The sequence below is a fragment of the Hesperophylax consimilis genome, chromosome 12 (genome assembly GCF_061612785.1).
Source record: "Hesperophylax consimilis isolate HC1 chromosome 12, BYU_Hcon_1.0, whole genome shotgun sequence".
NCBI classification, from domain to species: Eukaryota; Metazoa; Arthropoda; class Insecta; order Trichoptera; family Limnephilidae; genus Hesperophylax; species Hesperophylax consimilis.
In genome coordinates this window covers 152533-171666 of record NC_142847.1, presented here as the reverse complement: position 1 = coordinate 171666, position 19134 = coordinate 152533, and the positions used below count along the sequence as shown (strand labels likewise).

Below are 19134 nucleotides of genomic sequence, written 5' to 3'. Positions count from 1 at the left end.
CCAGGTTTCGAAGGAGTACATATCGAGACATTTGTTTCTATTTGTTTTCCAATCAATGGTTTCTGTACAAATTTTTATCAACATAGGTAATTTTTTATTATTCCAGAATCTGTTTTGTATCAAGGATTTTAGTTTGAAAATTTCTAAAACAAGTGGATTATTTTCAATTGATACAGCTCTTAGCCAAAATCTTGCAGCTAGTTTCCAAGTTCTTATATTCAAAGGAGGGGCACACATTTCACTTTGTAAGACATGCACCGGAGTTGAGTTCAGGAAGCCTCCACATATTCTTAAAGCTCGTGATTGTATTCTCTCTAATTTTTCAATATTGCTTTTGGCAGAATTATGAAAGAGTATACTACCATAATCTAATCGACTTCTTATAAGGGACGTGTACAATCTTCTCATATGAAGTGGATGAATTCCCCAGCTTTTGCCTGACAACACTTTCAAAATATTCATCGGCTGGTTCAATTTTAGACAGGTATTATTTATATGTTTATTCCAAGCGAGTCTGTAATCCAACCACACCCCAAGGAACTTATGTTCATCCACTCTTTCTATAAGTATATCATTTATTTTAATATTCAGGATGTTTCGTCTCTTTCCCCTTGCAAATAGACATATTTTCGTTTTATGTTCCGATATTTCAAGACCTTTTATTTGAAGAGCATTCTGTAGTTCTAACAGAGCTTGTTGAATAATGTCTTCACATGTTTTTACTTTCTTACTTGAATAATAAATACCAAAATCATCAATGTACTGTACACGTTTCACTTGGGGATGGTTTCCTATACCAGAAGTTCCAATATTGAATAGTAGGGCAGACATGGGATCTCCTTGCGGTAGTCCTCTCGAGCACCTTTGTGTAGCAAATATGTTAGATTCTTTAATAATGATCATTCTTTGTTTAAAATATTCCCAGATATACTTTATAACTTTTCCTTTTATACCTTTAGAGATGAGAACCTTAATGACCTCTTCGATCTTTATATTATTGTATGCATCTTTAATGTCTACAAAAGCAGCCATTGTAACGGCATTGGTTGTTTGGGCAACTTGTATTTCTGTAACCATTCTTCCCAGATTATCCATGGTTGATAGTTTTCTTCTAGATCCTATTGTAGACTTATCGAATAAAAAATTACTTTCTAAATACCACTCTAATCGTCTTGTAATTATAGTGTTGAAAGTTTTACAAAGACATGAAATTAACGAAATTGGCCTTATAGAGGTCATAAGTTTCGGATCTCTTCCGGGTTTAATAAGGAAGTTGAGTGAAAAATATTTTGACTTATAAAAAATATGTTCATGTAGATCAAAAAATATCGATTCTAAATATATAAATATATTTCTATATTATTATTCTTACAATTAGTTAAACGTTCTTGAAAAAGCATTCAATAGCAATATACTGTATACGCTCCACGATTGGTCGAAAGAATTCTGTCGTCACATGTGTCGTGACTTGTACGTACAACGGAACACCTATGGTGCATCTCTTTCTATTACATGAGAGATGGTCGATTTAGATGAGAGAGGTGTATAGGCCAAAGGTTTATTTGGGTTTGTCAAATATATGTACGTATTTGTTATTATTATTATATGAAATGGATTTCTAAAGATACATATTCGTATAGTGCTTTATAATAATATGTTGTTTATTGCATAACTTAGATGTTTTTATTATTATACATGTCACAAAGCATGTGATACACTTCAGGCCGCCGGCCGCTCAGAAAAGTCTCACAGTGAACTGGGCTGTAAACCGTTATTTTACTTTTGGTCTTTACTTTTCTGCGCGGTGGTCCTGAATTCGCGCGGGGAACGTCAACAAGTAGCGACGGCGATACCGTACAAGTACCGTATAGGGCGTGAAAAGCAAATATTCTAACTTAAAATATTAATTTAACTATGAAATCTTAATCAATTTTCTTTTTTTTTTTAATAACATCAATTATAATAGACGGTTAACATTGGTAAAAAAATTACTGGAATTCCTTGTTGAAGAATTAATTTTTTTTCCATACATAATGCTTAAGCGACGTGGTTTTCACAGTTCTAATGACGTCACACTACACCCCGCCTGTTACCGCTCGGATTCCGCTCGTTTTGGCGGGCTTAATAAAATTTAAACTTTGAGAATTAATTTAACTATGAAAACAAACTTTAAAAAAAAATAAAAAAAATACCAGTATTTAAGTTTGAATGCGAACATTGATAAAAAAAAATAAAAAAAATGGACTCAACTTCCTTATTATAGGCACAATTTTTACCTGTTTCCATTGCATAGGTAATATGGAAGTTCGTAAAATTGAATTGAATAAATCGATAATAAGCAAATGACAAGAAGTAGGTAAATTAGTTATCATAGAATAAGATATCATATCTATTCCTGGGGATGTATCTTTCATTTTTAATACTGATTTTAGTTCAGAAGCTGTTATCGGTTTGTGAATGCCAGAAGTATCCGAGGTTTCTTCTTCTGTCCACACATGTTCAATTAGATCTTCGTTTGGGGCCAGATATTTTAGATACTCTAACGCTGATTCGCTATTCTCAAAGATATTTGGACGGGAGGTTCCTATTCCCTTATACCATTTCATTTTCTTCCACATATCAGAGTAGGTTGTATTAGCGTCAACAGAATCACAGAACTTTCTCCATCCATCCCTTTTTGCTTTTCTTACTATCCGCCTAGTACTCGACTCCTTGCGCTTTAATTCTATGTAATTGTCAATATTAACATTTTTCCGTAAACGAGTCAGAGCTAATCTTCTTTCAGCTATAGCTTTCGAGACTTCTTGATTCCACCATGACTTCGGTTTGAATTCTTTATTTTTAGACTTCTTAAAGAATGGAATACTTTCATCTGCACCTTTGTTCAGAACTTCTTCTAATTTATCATAGTACTCTTGGATTGACAATGATTGTTCTGGAAGATTTTGTATTAATTTTTCCACCGTGGATTTATATTTGTTCCAATCTGCTTTTTTGAAATTTCTTTTCAAAATTGGTTCATAGTTACAACAATTTTCTTCTAAAGTGATAATTATTGGTAAATGATCACTACCCATCGTATCTGAATCTACCCTCCAGTTACAAGTCAGTAGGAGCTCTGAAGATACCAGGGTAATATCCGGGCTCGAACTCCTTTGTCCGGGATGTCCTAATCTTGTTATATCTCCGTTATTGACAATAATAAGGTTTGAATCTTGGCAGGCTTCTGCAATGAGATCTCCCCTTGTATCTCGTATAGCTCTATCCCATAGTGGATTGTGGGCATTGAAATCACCGCCTACTAGTGCACCTGATCCCATCTGATCAAAAACTTTCCTCCATGTTTGAATTGTAACATTTATATTACTAGGACAATATATCACGTTGACGGATTTCAGATTTCCAGCATTGAGTAAGTTAACACTGCATAATTCTAATTCACAGGATCCGATGATATCTAGGGTTCGTTCAATTGACTGTAAACTTTTATGGATTAAGATTGCAACTCCTCCATAGCCATCGGCTCTGTCTCGTCTATATATTGTATAGTCTTTAAATGTCAAAATGTAAGGAAATTGTAGCCAAGTTTCTGATATTAGGGCAATTTTAATGTGTTGCCTCTGTAAATATATTTCTAAATCAGGTTTCTTAAAATGTAAGCTTCGAGCATTCCATTGTAATATGTTAAGGTTATTCTTATCCATTATTCGCCGTAACAAGTGATTTCAATATATCATTTAAGCCTCCATCCTTAATCATACCCATTATGGTGTCTATGAATCTATTAATTGCTAGTTTTACGAGATTTTCCCAGTTTTCCCCATTTATAATTGCTGTCAATATTTCACGAGCAATGTTGACATTACTGTTGTTTTTTGAATTTATATGCATTTCAGCTGTGTTTGTCTTATTTCGTTTAAGTTTCTCAGCATAAGTAGTTTTTCCGCTTGATTTGTACACATTTTCTTTATTAAACATGTTATTTGGAATATTTACTTTTTCTTTTGAGTTGGATATCTTCTTTTCTATGAGTTTTTTCGCCTGTTTATGCGTAACATTTTTTTTTGCCATTTTTTGTGTAATCTCTTTCTCGTTCTTCCACTTTGGACAGTTAATGTCATTTGCCGGATGGTCTCCTCCGCAGTTAACACATTTGGCTACCTGGTCACAGGTCTCGTGCTCTCCATTACATTTCGGGCACAGCTTAATATCTTTCTTGCTACAGTTATTTGCAATATGTCCATACCTCCAACAACAGTAGCATTGCATTACCCTGAACACATAAGGTTCTACTCCGAATTTGACCCCGTACATAAAGACGTGTGATGGGATCTCTTTCCCCACGAATTTCAGGCTCACAGTTGTCGTCAGTTGACCCTCTTTCCCCTTTTTAGAGAAACGCTTTATGCTAACCACACTTTTATCAGATTTGACGACTTCCATGATTTCTTCGTCTGTCACATCAAGGTCTACCCTTCGTATTACACCGAAAGAAAATTCATTATTATTTTTTTTTGCCACTTCCCATTTCTTAAAATTGAAAATTGAATTTTTGATGGCTTTTTCAGCTTCCAGATCGTTTGGGAACGTAATTTCCATTTTTGTTCCGGAAATTATTTTCAATTTCTCCATTTTCATTCCAGCCTTAAAAAGTAGTTTCGCCATTCCTAATTTTCCAGGTAGGTTTTCTCCTTGTACCACAATGATTCCTCTCTTTTCATTCAATTCTTTTTTCCCTGTTTCACTAGTTTCGGAGTTCAGCCTTGACCTTTTACCGGACCGTGTCACAGTTTGCCACTCTCCAGAAATCTCATCACTTTTATTATTTGATGTTTCCATTACATCATTAATCACTATTTTAGGCGATAGTGGGTACACCATATTACTGGATGGATCCAGAGCCTTCTGGCCCTGGTCTCCCCTTTATTTATATTTCAAGCACGAGTAATTTTTCGAAAACAACGTTTTGTAGTTTTATTGTCACCAATGCGTGTCCACTGGTAGTAATTTCTGATTACGTCAAAATACGGAAATTCGAGCGCGGCTCGGACTGCTCACCACAAAGGTTCGCGGCGTACTGGTAGAGAGACTTAATATATACCTTTGGAAAAGAAGACGCTCAGCATCAGGCAGAAGCAAACTGAAGTGATCATGTAGAGCACCATGAACACCAAGATGACGTGCCACGGGGTGAAGGTGAACACGGAGTGGTCTGATATCCCGTTCCCCTCACCGTACCATTATACCTGTTTTCATATTTGTATTTTTTACAATAAACATACAATGTTTACATGTCACACAGTATTATAATGTAAAACAAAAAAAGCATTTCCTCACCATAAAGAGACAAGGCTCTTGTGTTTGGTGAGGGAATTTTAGCTCAATTATACAAAATCATATAAGTAACTAATTAACTATTGTAAATAATGACAAAAAGATAAGTAAGAAAAATGAAAGATTGTACAGATATGTGAACTCAATAGTCTAAGATAATTTTTCAATTTTAGCTGAAATTCATAAATATTTTCGATAATTTTTAGATGGATAAGAAATATGATTTTTAATATTTAAAAAAATATTAACTGTAATTCCATCAAAGCCCAGTGCAGAACCTCCTTTCATACCATTTATGATAGATACTTTTTCGTTTTCCGATGTGACTTGAAACGTTATCATTTTATTTTCAGCATTAATATTACAGTCTGGAATTGTTACATTTGGGTCAACATGAATAAGATTGGCAAGATTTTATTTGCGAAGAAGGTGGTAAATATATTTTCAGCTTTTAGGAGGTTTTATTTACAACATGTTTTCGAGTTATCATGAATAATAGCATTGATTTCGTTATTCTTGTATTTTTTCTTGTCAATTATTTCATTTATAACCGTCCATACTCTTTTACTGTTATTTTCAGCCTGATCCAACTTCGATTTACAATAACTTTCTGTTGTATGTTTTTTAATATATGAGAGTATGTTTATATGCTTTAAAATAATTGAGTAAATATTAGTTATTAGGTTGTTGCGTAGTTAGTCTGTAATGAGCTTGCTTATGTCGTACGGATATAATTAAACCATGAGTAATTCACGGTTTTATATGTTTGAAGTTAGAGAGTGTGGATTTAGGTGGAATTTGGATATTTTTTCTTCAAACATTTTGAAACCATTATTGACATTATTACATTGATGTAATTTACTCCATTCTTCTGATTCTAATTTATATTTTAACATATCTATATTGAGTACCTTTTTTGAGGAATTATTTTGTTTGATAAGTGGCAATGTAAAAATAAATTAATAATGATCAGTGATAGTTGAATAGATTTGGTCTAAATATGAAGATATACCTCTAACGTTTCTATTATATGAATTTACGCACGGTAAATAATTAAGTGTCGCCAAGATGTTGAAATAATTATCTTCGTCCTTACTAGAGTAGTCATTTGTAATATTTCAATTCATATATCCAACAATAATATTATTTTTATTTCTAATATTAAAATAATTTTTTAAAATTTATAATTGTAATTAATTTTTTTTTTTTTTTTACAGTATTACCGCACAAGAGTCCCAACTGCTCCCGTCTGGAGCCAGTGAGACTATGGCATCCCCAATTGGGGTATTTTGTGAGGCTGAGGGTATTGGGGAGGGGAGGGAGATGGGGAAGAGGAAGGTGGGGAAGTACCTGGCTATTCAGATCTGGTCACCAAACACGGCTAAAGCCATTTCAAGCAACGTTTCAATTCTGAATGGTGGTCTTACACCAGGGCGATACTGAGAGTATCTTCCACTCTGGAACGTGCCGCAAATATACTATATATTATTTTAAATTAATTAATTGTGAAATAACACAAATTAATCAAATAAAATTTATTTGCGCACGCCGGGTTCGAACCCGCGACCTTCGGATCTGTAGTCAAAAGCGTATACCACTAGACCACGCCGGCCGTCAAATTAATTGATGTATGTGTGCTATAAATAGCATGTTATAATATTTATTTTCGTTTTTAAATTCAATATTTAATATATTAACATTACTAATTTTATTTATCTATTTAACGTTGATGTATAATAAAATATTGGTTAGATACAAATATTCCGATACCAGAGTTTTCAGAGCGCCCTTGAGGTGATTTTGTACAAAAACAGTGCTATTGTTGTTACATAGTAGGAATGGTACATGGCCGGCAGAATATTCACCCATCAGCCTAAAGGGAACACAGGCGACATCTGTTTAGTAATTAAATAAAGAACAATAAATGCCGTGGGTGTATTTCGTGATCCAAATATTTGACGATTTTCCGCTTAGATTTAATTTTTTGCAGAGCTGTGTTTCACCATCAGAGATGTGCTTTATTTCAAATGGAAATGCAAAATGGGTATTTTCCATTTTGCATTTTAAATGCTTTTCGAAAAACCATTTTGCATTTTAAATGCTTTTTTCAATGCATTTTCCATTTTAAATGCTTTTTTGCAACATTCTTCCTACCATCTCCACTCATCTTTTTTTCATAAGCCCCAAATATCAGTCGGTCCTCAACCTCGCTTTGAGAGATAATTTACATTTGTCAAGTTGATCCCTGGTAGGAGCCCTGGCAATTGAGTGATACCATTACAAAAAATGCTGGCGTCCCACAGGGATCGGTTCTGTCTCCGACTTTGTTTTTGTTGCACATCAATGACCTTTTGACATGTGCACCGATTCATTGCTACGCGGATGACAGTACAGTTCATGATAGCTTTTTGTTTGACAAGCCCCCAAAGGGCACACAAACTCCAACGGCTCGGAGGGCTTTGAAGCAGAGAATGGACGGTTATCTCGAGAGTATTTCCTCCTGGGGTAAAAATAATCTCGTCGAATTTAATGTTTCAAAGACCCAATCCTGTCTGATTACGTCTAAAAGGGATCCAAATGATAATCTAGTCTCCTTCAACGGAAGCAATCTTCCGAACAGGCCTTCCATTGATATGCTTGGTGTAACTATAAGTGACCACCTCAGGTACGGGGGCTCCATCGAAGCTAGAGTAAAGTTGGCCTCTCAGAAGCTGGGCGTACTGTACAGGGCCCGCAGATACTTTAATAGTACACAACTGCTCACCCTGTACAAATCGCAAGTGCGCCCTACTGTCGAATTTGGCAGCCATCTCTGGTCTGGAGCCCCAAAATACCTGAAAAAAACCCTTGACTCTGTGCAGAAACGGGCGGTCCGTTTGATAGATTCCCCAATCTTAACAAACGGACTGCAATCTTTAGAGCACAGGCGTCAGGTAGGTATGCTGTCCTTGTTCTATCGGTATTACAATGGAAGATGCTCTGAGGAACTAGCGTCATTGATCCCTTCGGCACCGGTGCGTAGTCGGGATACACGCCAAACGCGCGCCCAACATTTGTACACAGTTGACACTTGTCACATGAGAACGGGTCGCTTCTATGATTCGTTCTTAAGTTCAACAGCTCGGCTGTGGAACGAACTGCCGGCCTCTGTGTTTCCTCCCTCCTACAACATGGGACTCTTCAAGACCCATGTTCACTCCTTCCTCTCCACAAAAAGACCCTCCACACAGCATCCCCAAAGATGACATAGGCCCTGAGGGAAATTATTTTCTTCAGGGCCTCCTGTGTGGAGTAAATATAAAAAAAAAAAATTACAAAAAATACTGATTCAAATACTGAACATGGGGCCCCTGCCATGACGCTGTAATATTAAATGTTAGATAGCAGTTTCTATGTTTTTACGTTGGCAACATTAGTCCCGCGCAAATTTTTTGTGGTTTCATAATCTGTAGTCGTGGTGTTTTTGGATTTACCATCATGTAATATGTTTGTTCTAATGACAAAAATGACAAAATTGTTTAAAAATTCTATAATTATTTTAATTGTTTGACCTGAGAAACCATTTTGCATTTTCAATGCATTTTGAAAATAGGTATTTTGCATTTTGCATTTGAAATGCTTTTCTAAAAACCATTTTGCATTTTGCATTTTCAAATGGAAAAGTTCTGACCCATTTCCATTTTGCATTTCAAATGGTTTGGGTACCCATTTTGCACATCTCTGTTCACCATCATTATGAAATTAAAAAAGGATGGGGATATTCATTGCCAGGTACTTACTGAAGCCATCTCCCTCCCACATTCTTTTTAAAACCATACCTGGATAAACTACTAGCAAACCACTCTTCTGTTGCAGAACACATGCCAAAAGGTACGTCAGTGGCGAGATTACTTTCCATTCAAATCTATATGAAGGCATTTCTAGTGTACCTACTAGGCCAGGGGTGGGGAACCTTTTCGCCGTCAGGGGCCGTTTGGGTGTTTGTAGTATCGCCCACGAGCCGAGGGTGTCAGAATCCTAGATATATTATTATAACCTTATTTTACCAAGTACCGATTTTATTTAATTTTTACATCACACCAAATGTCATGTTCACCGATGAGTCTACTACTAGAAATTTATAACTGCACAAAATGGTTTTCCTCGGAATTTAGCATCATACGATGTGTAACTAGAATTTAAACTCCACTCGGAACATGCAAACGGTCTCTTTCGAAATGCTTCAGCAGATGAATCCGCAATTATTGTATTTAAAAAACATAATTGCATTGTATGTAAAAGCCCTATGGGCGTTTAAATGAAATAAATAAACTGTAATTTGAACACATCATTCGGAAGACAAAGCTGCTTTTCTTAAGATTGAATCTTTGTGAGTCCCCAGCTTTGAATAAAACTACACCCAGCACATGAAAATCGTTTCCTCCGATTTTCGCAAATCTGCCTTTTGGATTTTATAATTGCATTTCGAACACAATGACGTTTTTCTTTAAAATGCGTCAGCAGATGAATCAATAACTGGATTTTTATCTTTATATTCTGAAAAAAAAAATTGGTTTTAACTTAAGAGTTACTCCTTGTGGGAGGTACAACTTTAATTAAAATTACACCAGAACACGAAAATGATTTCCTCTGATTTTTGCAGCACACAGTCTGCAACAAGAATTTTAAAACTGCACTTTAAACACGAGAATGGTTTCCTTCGAAATGCGTCTGTAGATGAATGCACAATCTGTAAGCGAGTCCCCAGTTTAATTAGAATTACACCCATGATTACTTATTACACATTTAATTTCTTATTGGTAAACTCCAGGAGTCGTAGGTAACTTTTGTCAGGGTGTAATGGCCATACTGTAAAATTCCTATGCGTCTACTTTTACTGCTCCGACAATGGAGACTCAACTTGCTCCTACCGCTGATTGTGATGTTCGTGCTGTTATTCCTTTTTTTATGGCAAAAATGAAAAGTGCAACTTAAATTCATCTCAACTTTCAAAGATGGGTTCTACGCCTACTTTCAGAATAACACAAAGTGCAGAGAGCGGCATTGCAATTTTTTCATATTTTTTAGGATGAGGGAGACAGTTGTGAGACAGAATAGTGACCGGGGACGAGATATGAATCCATCCCTGGACGCCCCAACCCAAAAGACAGAATAGTGACCGGGGACGAGACATGAATCCATCCCTGGACGCCCCAACCCAAAAGACAGAATAGTGACCGGGGACGAGACATGAATCCATCCCTGGACGCCCCAACCCAAAAGACAGAATAGTGACCGGGGACGAGACATGAATCCATCCCTGGACGCCCCAACCCAAAAGACAGAATATGGTGTGGAAAGGAAAGGACGAGCCAACGCCATACAATGACAAAGTTGGCTAACCAGTTTGGTGGAAAAGTGGTTTGACACAGGATTAAAATCACAGTATTTAGATTCCGAAAGATTATGTGTAAAAATAAGTTTTAAATGTACTCTACAAAATTTACCCTTTTTAAAACTTTTTAACATTTTTTGATTTAAGAAAAATTATTGTAACTTAATTTTAAGACAACATTCGTAGTAAAATGAAAATAAAATAAAAAAGGAATGTTGGATCCCTTATTTATTTGTGTCTAAACTGCTTTCTAGTAATATAGGCGCTTACGTAAGTAACTGTCAGCTACGTTATACCTTTCTCTGGGTTTTGTAATAATGTCTTAAAAATGTATTTGAAATGCCGTGAAAATAAAACTGTCGCGTCGTCTAAGTTATTTTTTTTAGTGATCAGCAGGTCACTCGAAAGCGCTCGCGGGCCGCACCAAAAAGCCTCGTGTGCCGCAGGTTCCCCACCCCTGAACCAGACTCTACCAGTGGTCAACGCCAATGCATTCTACATTCCACCTGCTTCGACTGATAATAAAGTATTTAACTGTTTCAATGCTGGCCTTTTCAACGCAATCACCACGACACAATATTTGTGTTTTAGTAAAACTTGACGGATCAAATATGCAACATCGAGGTAAGACATAGATAAAATAGAATGATTTTATGTAAATTGGTAACAGCATCTTTCAAATCGGCATCACAAGATCACACTCTTCATAATCATCTCTTCAGTGGCTGTAATGCAAACATTATACATAATAATATTTTATTCAACTTAATTACGTTTACTAAATTATTAACAAAAAAAGAAATGGTTTGAAGTCGACCTCGAAAAGGTTGGTAACCCTTACTTTACTAAGTTTGACTGAAACTGACCACAGCAACTCAGTTCGTTTTTGTGCAAACTTGAGCCTGAATTTGATGCAAGGCCATGTAAGATAGCTAAGATAAATCAGCGCCGCTATTTGTTGAGTATCCCTTCCCTTAGCAGCGGCACGGATAACCTTACTCCTGCAAGTTGGGTTCACAGATAACCTTACTCCTGCAAGTTGGGTTCTAGTGCAGCCTACAAATGTGACAGGCCACCAACAAACTAAAAGATAATAAATTTAATCTAATGAGACTTACTTTAAACACGAAACACATTAATAGAATAGATAACATGTTATAGCTAAATGTTTTTATAAACCACGCGGTCCAATGAAGCCAATTGTCAAGTCCCATTATTTTCATAACTTCCTGCAATCAAAAGAATTAAATGAATCAAAAGAATTAAAGAAATAAACAATGTAAGATGTGCAAGCAATGCATTAAAAGTGTTGGTAAACATGTATGGAAGAAATAAACGATTTAAGATGTGCAAGCAATGAATTCAAAATTTCATTTTTTTTGTGCTGTTGTTTTTCTGGGGATTAAAAGCAATTTATTTTTTTTTAATATTTTTCTTACTGTATGAAAGAGGTAAAAAGTGAAGTGAGAGTTTTTTTCAAATTTTTTCATATTTGAAAATAAATTATTGCAATTTTTAAATAGTATTGAATATTTCAGATACAATAATCTAAAAGGTCATTTGTATCTAGTCTCTAAGATAGTTTTTTGTTTTTACAACATCTTCAAAATGAATAAAATAAATATACAACATTTAAAATACATCGAAAAATTCGATTTGAGAAATCATTATCATTTCAAGTTTATACAACAGATAAACAACCCTGTTTGGCTGGATAAGCAATGTAAACCTAAATCTTATATATCCTTCCATGAACTATTTTAATATCGGTTTCTATTTTACACTTCAATTAGTTAGGTTTTCATGTACACAATAGACATGTACTTTTCCCTACGTTTTTTAGTAAGCCTACATGTCCTAAGCCGCATACATTAATAATTATTGTAATTTCAAAATATTACCTTTAGTTGTCTCTCTTTCTCCATAGCAATAGCCTTAACAGTGTTGATACAATTATAATTGAAAGCGATCACCAATATAAGAGCGAGGTAAGACTTCATGACGCCAATAAGCTGATCGCTGACATACTTGGGATGCGGCAACCGTTGCACCGACAAAAGTGGAAATTCCTTTCCAGAAATGGCCATGGTTATCTCCCTACAGATAGCGTGAACTAGTGGCACAAATCCTTCTTCCATATAACCTGAAGAAAAATAATTAAAAATGTATTATTTAAGAAAGGGAAGCGGGAAAATAATTTAAATATAACTTGTACAAGAGTAAGAATAACCCAAAGATCAAGAACTTTGATAGATCTTGTAATAAATAAACTATTTGTGAAGGTACTAGATATTGCATACTACATATTATATTAGTTCTGCGAAAAGAACGCAGCAAATTCGTACTACGAGAATTGGCTCTGGTCTGAGCTTTATGGCAATTCACCCTAAATCCTCATTTGGGCAAAGACATTATTTGTACTTCTATTTAATTATAATAATATTTATTCCAGGATGTGGGGAGGTTAGTGCAATCCCACACGTCCCAGATATGTGAAAAATGCAAAAATATATAAAGAAGAATAAATTAACAACAGACTACAACTATGCAGGGCGTGGTCTTGAGTGAGCTTGACCCCCCGTGGGCGTTTGGTGCTGGTAGGCTGCGGTCAACAACGTGTTGGCGGAGGCCATTAGCCGCTTCCTGGCCTCCAGTGATCTGGTGCCTCATCAGGCCGGCAAATCCATTTAGTCCTAATTCTGTGAACATTGTCGATGCGCTGCTGTATCTTCGGTATCCAAATATGATTCTATAGGCGTCATTATATTGAATTCGGAGTTCCATCGAGCAAGTTCGGTAGTGACACCATGTCTCACACGTATACAGGCCAGTACAGAATGCGTTGAACAGTATTGCTGCATTTTCAAAATCTGCAGGCAATCATATTGGACACTATGCTTAGGCTTCTCCTTTGTCGATCGATATCGCCATCGTCCAATAGGTCTTGATTAATAATGTGCCCCAAGTATTTTACGTTCGAACATGTATTTATTCTTGCCTCGTTAAGGTATACAGGGAGCATCTTACTTGTATCTGGATTTTTTCCGTGGTGGAACGCAATCCATTCCGTCTTCTTCGGGTTGTACATGCTGTTTTCCGTATTCTTCAGAAAAATGTTTGGAAGTAATCTTAACCCTTGATCGACGGAGCTAGGAGAATCATGTCGTCCGCTTAGCTTATTTGGTTTATACATACATTGTTAACACGATAGCCCGCTCTGATGTCCAGGCGACTTGACAACTCGTCCATGTATACATTAAATGGGATGGGGGACATAAACCCTCCTTGCCTTACTCCTGACCGCAAATATATCGGCTGGGAGTATGTACTTGCCCACCGTACAACATTTTCCTGCTGGGATTGCCATCAGAATAGTTTGTTTATATATATGGTAGGTATATTCCTAGCTTTCAATTTATCCCATAATGTTTTATGACAGAATCTATTTATATAAAGAATCTGTTGCGAGCAGTGAGTGATGGACACCGGGCAGGCGGCGTAGATATCATTTATATACAAATCTAGTTGTGTGGCACATCATTAAGTTCCTGGCCTTAGCCAAGCTTAGAGACCAGGTTCACATGCGCTCAGAGACCAAATGTAGATAGGTTTAGTACCTGGAAGACCTCCTTTACTATTCTTCGAGTTGCGGGGGCCAGGGTATTGAGAAGCTGGGTACATAAAACCAGTTTGCCAGTTATGCTTGGCACTCCTGGGTTCAAACACTGTGGTGAGGTCTGCGGCAAAGTGCATGGTCACTTCCATATCTTCCGGCCAGTCCGATCCGGCTGTTAGAACATAATAACATCAAATTCCAATATTATTGAAAATTTTACATTGCTAAAATTGTCTGCTACAATAATATGACATTTTTTTTAGCAGTTGGTAATATTTCCATATATGTATATAAATTGTTAAACCGGAAATTTTTTTCTTGGAAAATGGTTAGGGAATTCTTTTTAGAAAAAAAATTATCCTATTGATTTTGTTTTGTGAAGTTTGGAAATTTTTTGATCTTGAAAAATTTTTATCAAGGAATTTTTTTTTTTCTGAAGTGTAAAATAATTTGGTCAGAAAATTGTGCAAATGTTTTTGAAACTGAGAAATTCTAACTTTTGTACATTTTCTTTTTCACAAAGTCTAATCGGGGATGTTCTTTGAAAACTTATGGTTCTTTTTAGAAATAACAGATGGCGCCACTTCCGTTTATAATAATCCTAAACTGTTTAGTCGTAAGCACAGACATATGAATATATAGACTAGAAATTAAAGGTGAGGGGTAAAATCAACTGTTGAAGAACGAAGGGGGTAAAGCTGACTGTGATTCGTCAATAAATCAATCTGACAGTATATAGGCATCTCGCATTATAATATCACCATTTAGTTCTTAAAAGTAAAATCTGCTTTTGAATGAATAGACATTTTTACATGGGAGTGCAAATTACTCGCCACGTTATGAACAAATATGCGAAGTCAAAATTCGGCAAAAAAAATTTCTTCTATTTTCAGAGTTGAATATTTTGTTTACGTATTTAGTTAAGACACTTTTATAAGTGTTCATAATTTACTTCCCAGTAACAACGATGCGCACACTTGAGAATCGCTACATTCGACCAGATGTATCTCGATGTGATAGTATATGTTTCTACAACTGATTCATATTATACGATGTGAATAAGCTTAAAATGATGCTTACATATGGAATGTAATACGACAATTGGGTTTATTCTCTTTTTCACATCTATTTTTACAAGTTTTCATATCACAAGCCACTATTTTGCCGTGTTATTTCGTAAAATGCCTCGACCATAGCTCGACGCTAGTTCGAACAAGAATGATGACGTCACATTCTCAAGATTCACGGGAAGCCATACGCGAGCCCAGCCGGCTCCAATGGAACCGGTGTGGGGAGTGGGGAATAATACGCTTTTAATCACTTAGGGCAGGTCTACTAATATTCATATGTCTATGGTCGTAAGGTAATAATACTATCATTGCTAATTACATTAATGGCTGTTAATGAAGAAATATATAAACTTTTGTTATAAACCAATTATTTCTAGAGAGCACACTGAATTCGGTTCTTATTGGTAAATTGAACCAAATCATTAATATATATGCCCCACCTCCCCCAACTGACCTTATATCTGGAACTGAAAGTAAGGAATAATTTAGAAGCATGATTTAAAATACTTACTGCCGAATGATTTACCAAACTCAACTCCACAAACAACAGTTTCAGTATTGCTGGGATCTGTCAGGTATTCCAGCATTCCACTTACTTCAGTAAAACCGTTCAGATGGTTGATTGCAGGCTCGAAAGGTATTATTCTATTTGAACTCAGTAAGTATTGTAGTGACTGATTCATGATACTTGCTAATTTTTCCGTTTGAGGAGCGTATGCAATAATAAATTTAGTTGTGTAAAGTGGTACAATGCTGAAAAAAAAATTATTGTCATCTGTTCAACTTGTCTCTGGTCATCTTAAATATTTCCGATTAAAACATTAATTGTAGGTATTAATCAACAAGTAAAATATAGAGTGTCTTTAATCTCCTGAGAAAACATTATTGTAGATATGAGTCACGAGTTGAGTCAGAAAAACTATTTGATTTAAATATTCAATGTAGGTATTAATTAACAAGTAAAATGTCTTTAATTTCCTGAGAAAACATTATTGTAGAAATGAGTCAGAAAAACAATTTGATTTAAATATTCAATGTAGGTATTAATTAACAAGTAAAATACACAGTGTCTTTAATCTCCTGAGAAAACATTATTGTAGATATGAGTCATGAGTTGAGTCAGAAAAACAATTTAATTTGATTTATAATAAGAGGCTGCTAACTTTTGAATATTGTACCCAAAACAAAATACCTACTCTCCGTGCTGGTGATAACTAACATTCAAAATTCTAATCAAAAACTAACATTAAAAGACTAGAACAAGTAAACCACGTCAATATTATGACAATATTTATATTCCATAATAACCTCTTAGCAACTACCAATAATTCTTACTAGAGCTTTGGTTTTATGACACTATGTACACTCCATGTTAATCTTATAATATATTTTTAAAATTTTTGGATTTATGATTACCTTATAATATTTTCCAATAATTTTATTTAAGCTTTGTATACTTATGTTTTTATGATTATGTGCATGCATGAGTATACTTATGTGATTGTATGTGTGTATGTACGTGTACATATATGTGTATGTATGCATATGAATCTATGTGTGTATATTGATTAATAGGTATATATACGGATACATAAATATATGCGTACGTATGTATGTCAATATGTAAGCATATATATGTACCCCCTCAGAACAGAAATCTTCTAGTGAGGCGGGTTACTTACTTGTTTGTATATGATAATGTTATTTCAATAAACGCCCGGGACCTTTGATTCAAATCTGAATTGGAAACAACACATTCTCAGCACTGCCAATACAAATAATTCTGAAACTCCCGCTCTCCGCCAGAATCGATCAGTTCTTTAAAATCATCTACGCTATGGACATGGCAGGTCGGTGCAAGAAACATACTGGTTAATTTGCAACAAAACAATAATTCACCTTCCACTCAAAATTCACCTAATGCAATGAAAACGCCAAAAACAATGAAATACTGCAATTAAAGAATTGAATACAGTGAAACTCTGTTGAGAAATTTTCCAAGGGACCAAAAAAACTTCTTACATAAAAACCTTACACCTATACCTACCTAGGATGTGTCTAACCATTGCAAACTATTGTAAGACAAATACCTACCTAGGATGTGTCTAACCATTGCAAACTATTGTAAAACACATACCTCCATAGGATGTGTCTAACCATTGCAAACTATTGTAAAACACATACCTCCATAGGATGTGTCTAACCATTGCAAACTATTGTAAAACACATACCTCCATAGGATGTGTCTAACCATTGCAAACTATTGTAAGACAAATACCTACCTAGGATGTGTCTAACCATTGCAAACTATTGTAAGACAAATACCTACCTAGGATGTGTCTAACCATTGCAAACTATTGTAAGACAAATACCTACCTAGGATGTGTCTAACCATTGCAAACTATTGTAAGACAAATACCTCCATAGGATGTGTCTAACCATTGCAAACTATTGTAAGACAAATACCTCCATAGGATGTGTCTAACCATTGCAAACTATTGTAAGACAAATACCTCCATAGGATGTGTCTAACCATTGCAAACTATTGTAAGACAAATACCTCCATAGGATGTGTCTAACCATTGCAAACTATTGTAAAACAAATACCTACCTAGGATGTGTCTAACCATTGCAAACTATTGTAAGACAAATACCTACCTAGGATGTGTCTAACCATTGCAAACTATTGTAAGACAAATACCTACCTAGGATGTGTCTAACCATTGCAAACTATTGTAAGACAAATACCTACCTAGGATGTGTCTAACCATTGCAAACTATTGTAAGACAAATACCTACCTAGGATGTGTCTAACCATTGCAAACTATTGTAAGACAAATACCTCCATAGGATGTGTCTAACCATTGCAAACTATTGTAAAACAAATACCTACCTAGGATGTGTCTAACCATTGCAAACTATTGTAAGACAAATACCTCCATAGGATGTGTCTAACCATTGCAAACTATTGTAAGACAAATACCTCCATAGGATGTGTCTAACCATTGCAAACTATTGTAAGACAAATACCTCCATAGGATGTGTCTAACCATTGCAAACTATTGTAAAACAAATACCTACCTAGGATGTGTCTAACCATTGCAAACTATTGTAAGACAAATACCTACCTAGGATGTGTCTAACCATTGCAAACTATTGTAAGACAAATACCTACCTAGGATGTGTCTAACCATTGCAAACTATTGTAAGACAAATACCTACCTAGGATGTGTCTAACCATTGCAAACTATTGTAAGACAAATACCTACCTAGGATGTGTCTAACCATTGCAAACTATTGTAAGACAAATACCTCCATAGGATGTGTCTAACCATTGCAAACTATTGTAAGACAAATACCTCCATAGGATGTGTCTAACCATTGCAAACTATTGTAAGACAAATACCTCCATAGGATGTGTCTAACCATTGCAAACTATTGTAAGACAAATACCTCCATAGGATGTGTCTAACCATTGCAAACTATTGTAAAACAAATACCTACCTAGGATGCGTCTAATCAACTTTCAATATTTCTTTGTCTCTGTGCTTATTCTACTTCATTTTACCATAACTCTTAATTTTATTATTATTACCATCTACAATATGGTCCCTATGAATCGTCCGCACTAAAGATCGCAATACTGCATATAATTCCTAAATGCATTACAGTGGATAAAATACAACTAATCCTATGGCAATTCCGCGTGCCATGTGCCCCAACTAATTTTGTATAGACGC

The 19134-nt window shown here is 35.4% G+C and overlaps 1 protein-coding gene across 1 annotated transcript in view; it reads right to left on the bottom strand.

Annotated features, from left to right (window-relative positions):
* Positions 1–19134, bottom strand: part of LOC149418943 (phospholipid-transporting ATPase ABCA3-like) — an 80339-nt gene that overhangs the window by 39888 nt on the left and 21317 nt on the right. Inside the window, exons 6-8 of the mRNA XM_089637912.1 lie at positions 14326–14496; positions 12610–12851; positions 11827–11937 (exon numbers count right to left, since the gene is read on the bottom strand). Coding sequence (XP_089494038.1) covers positions 11827–11937; positions 12610–12851; positions 14326–14496 — 524 coding nt within the window. The remainder of the gene's footprint in view (positions 1–11826; positions 11938–12609; positions 12852–14325; positions 14497–19134) is intronic.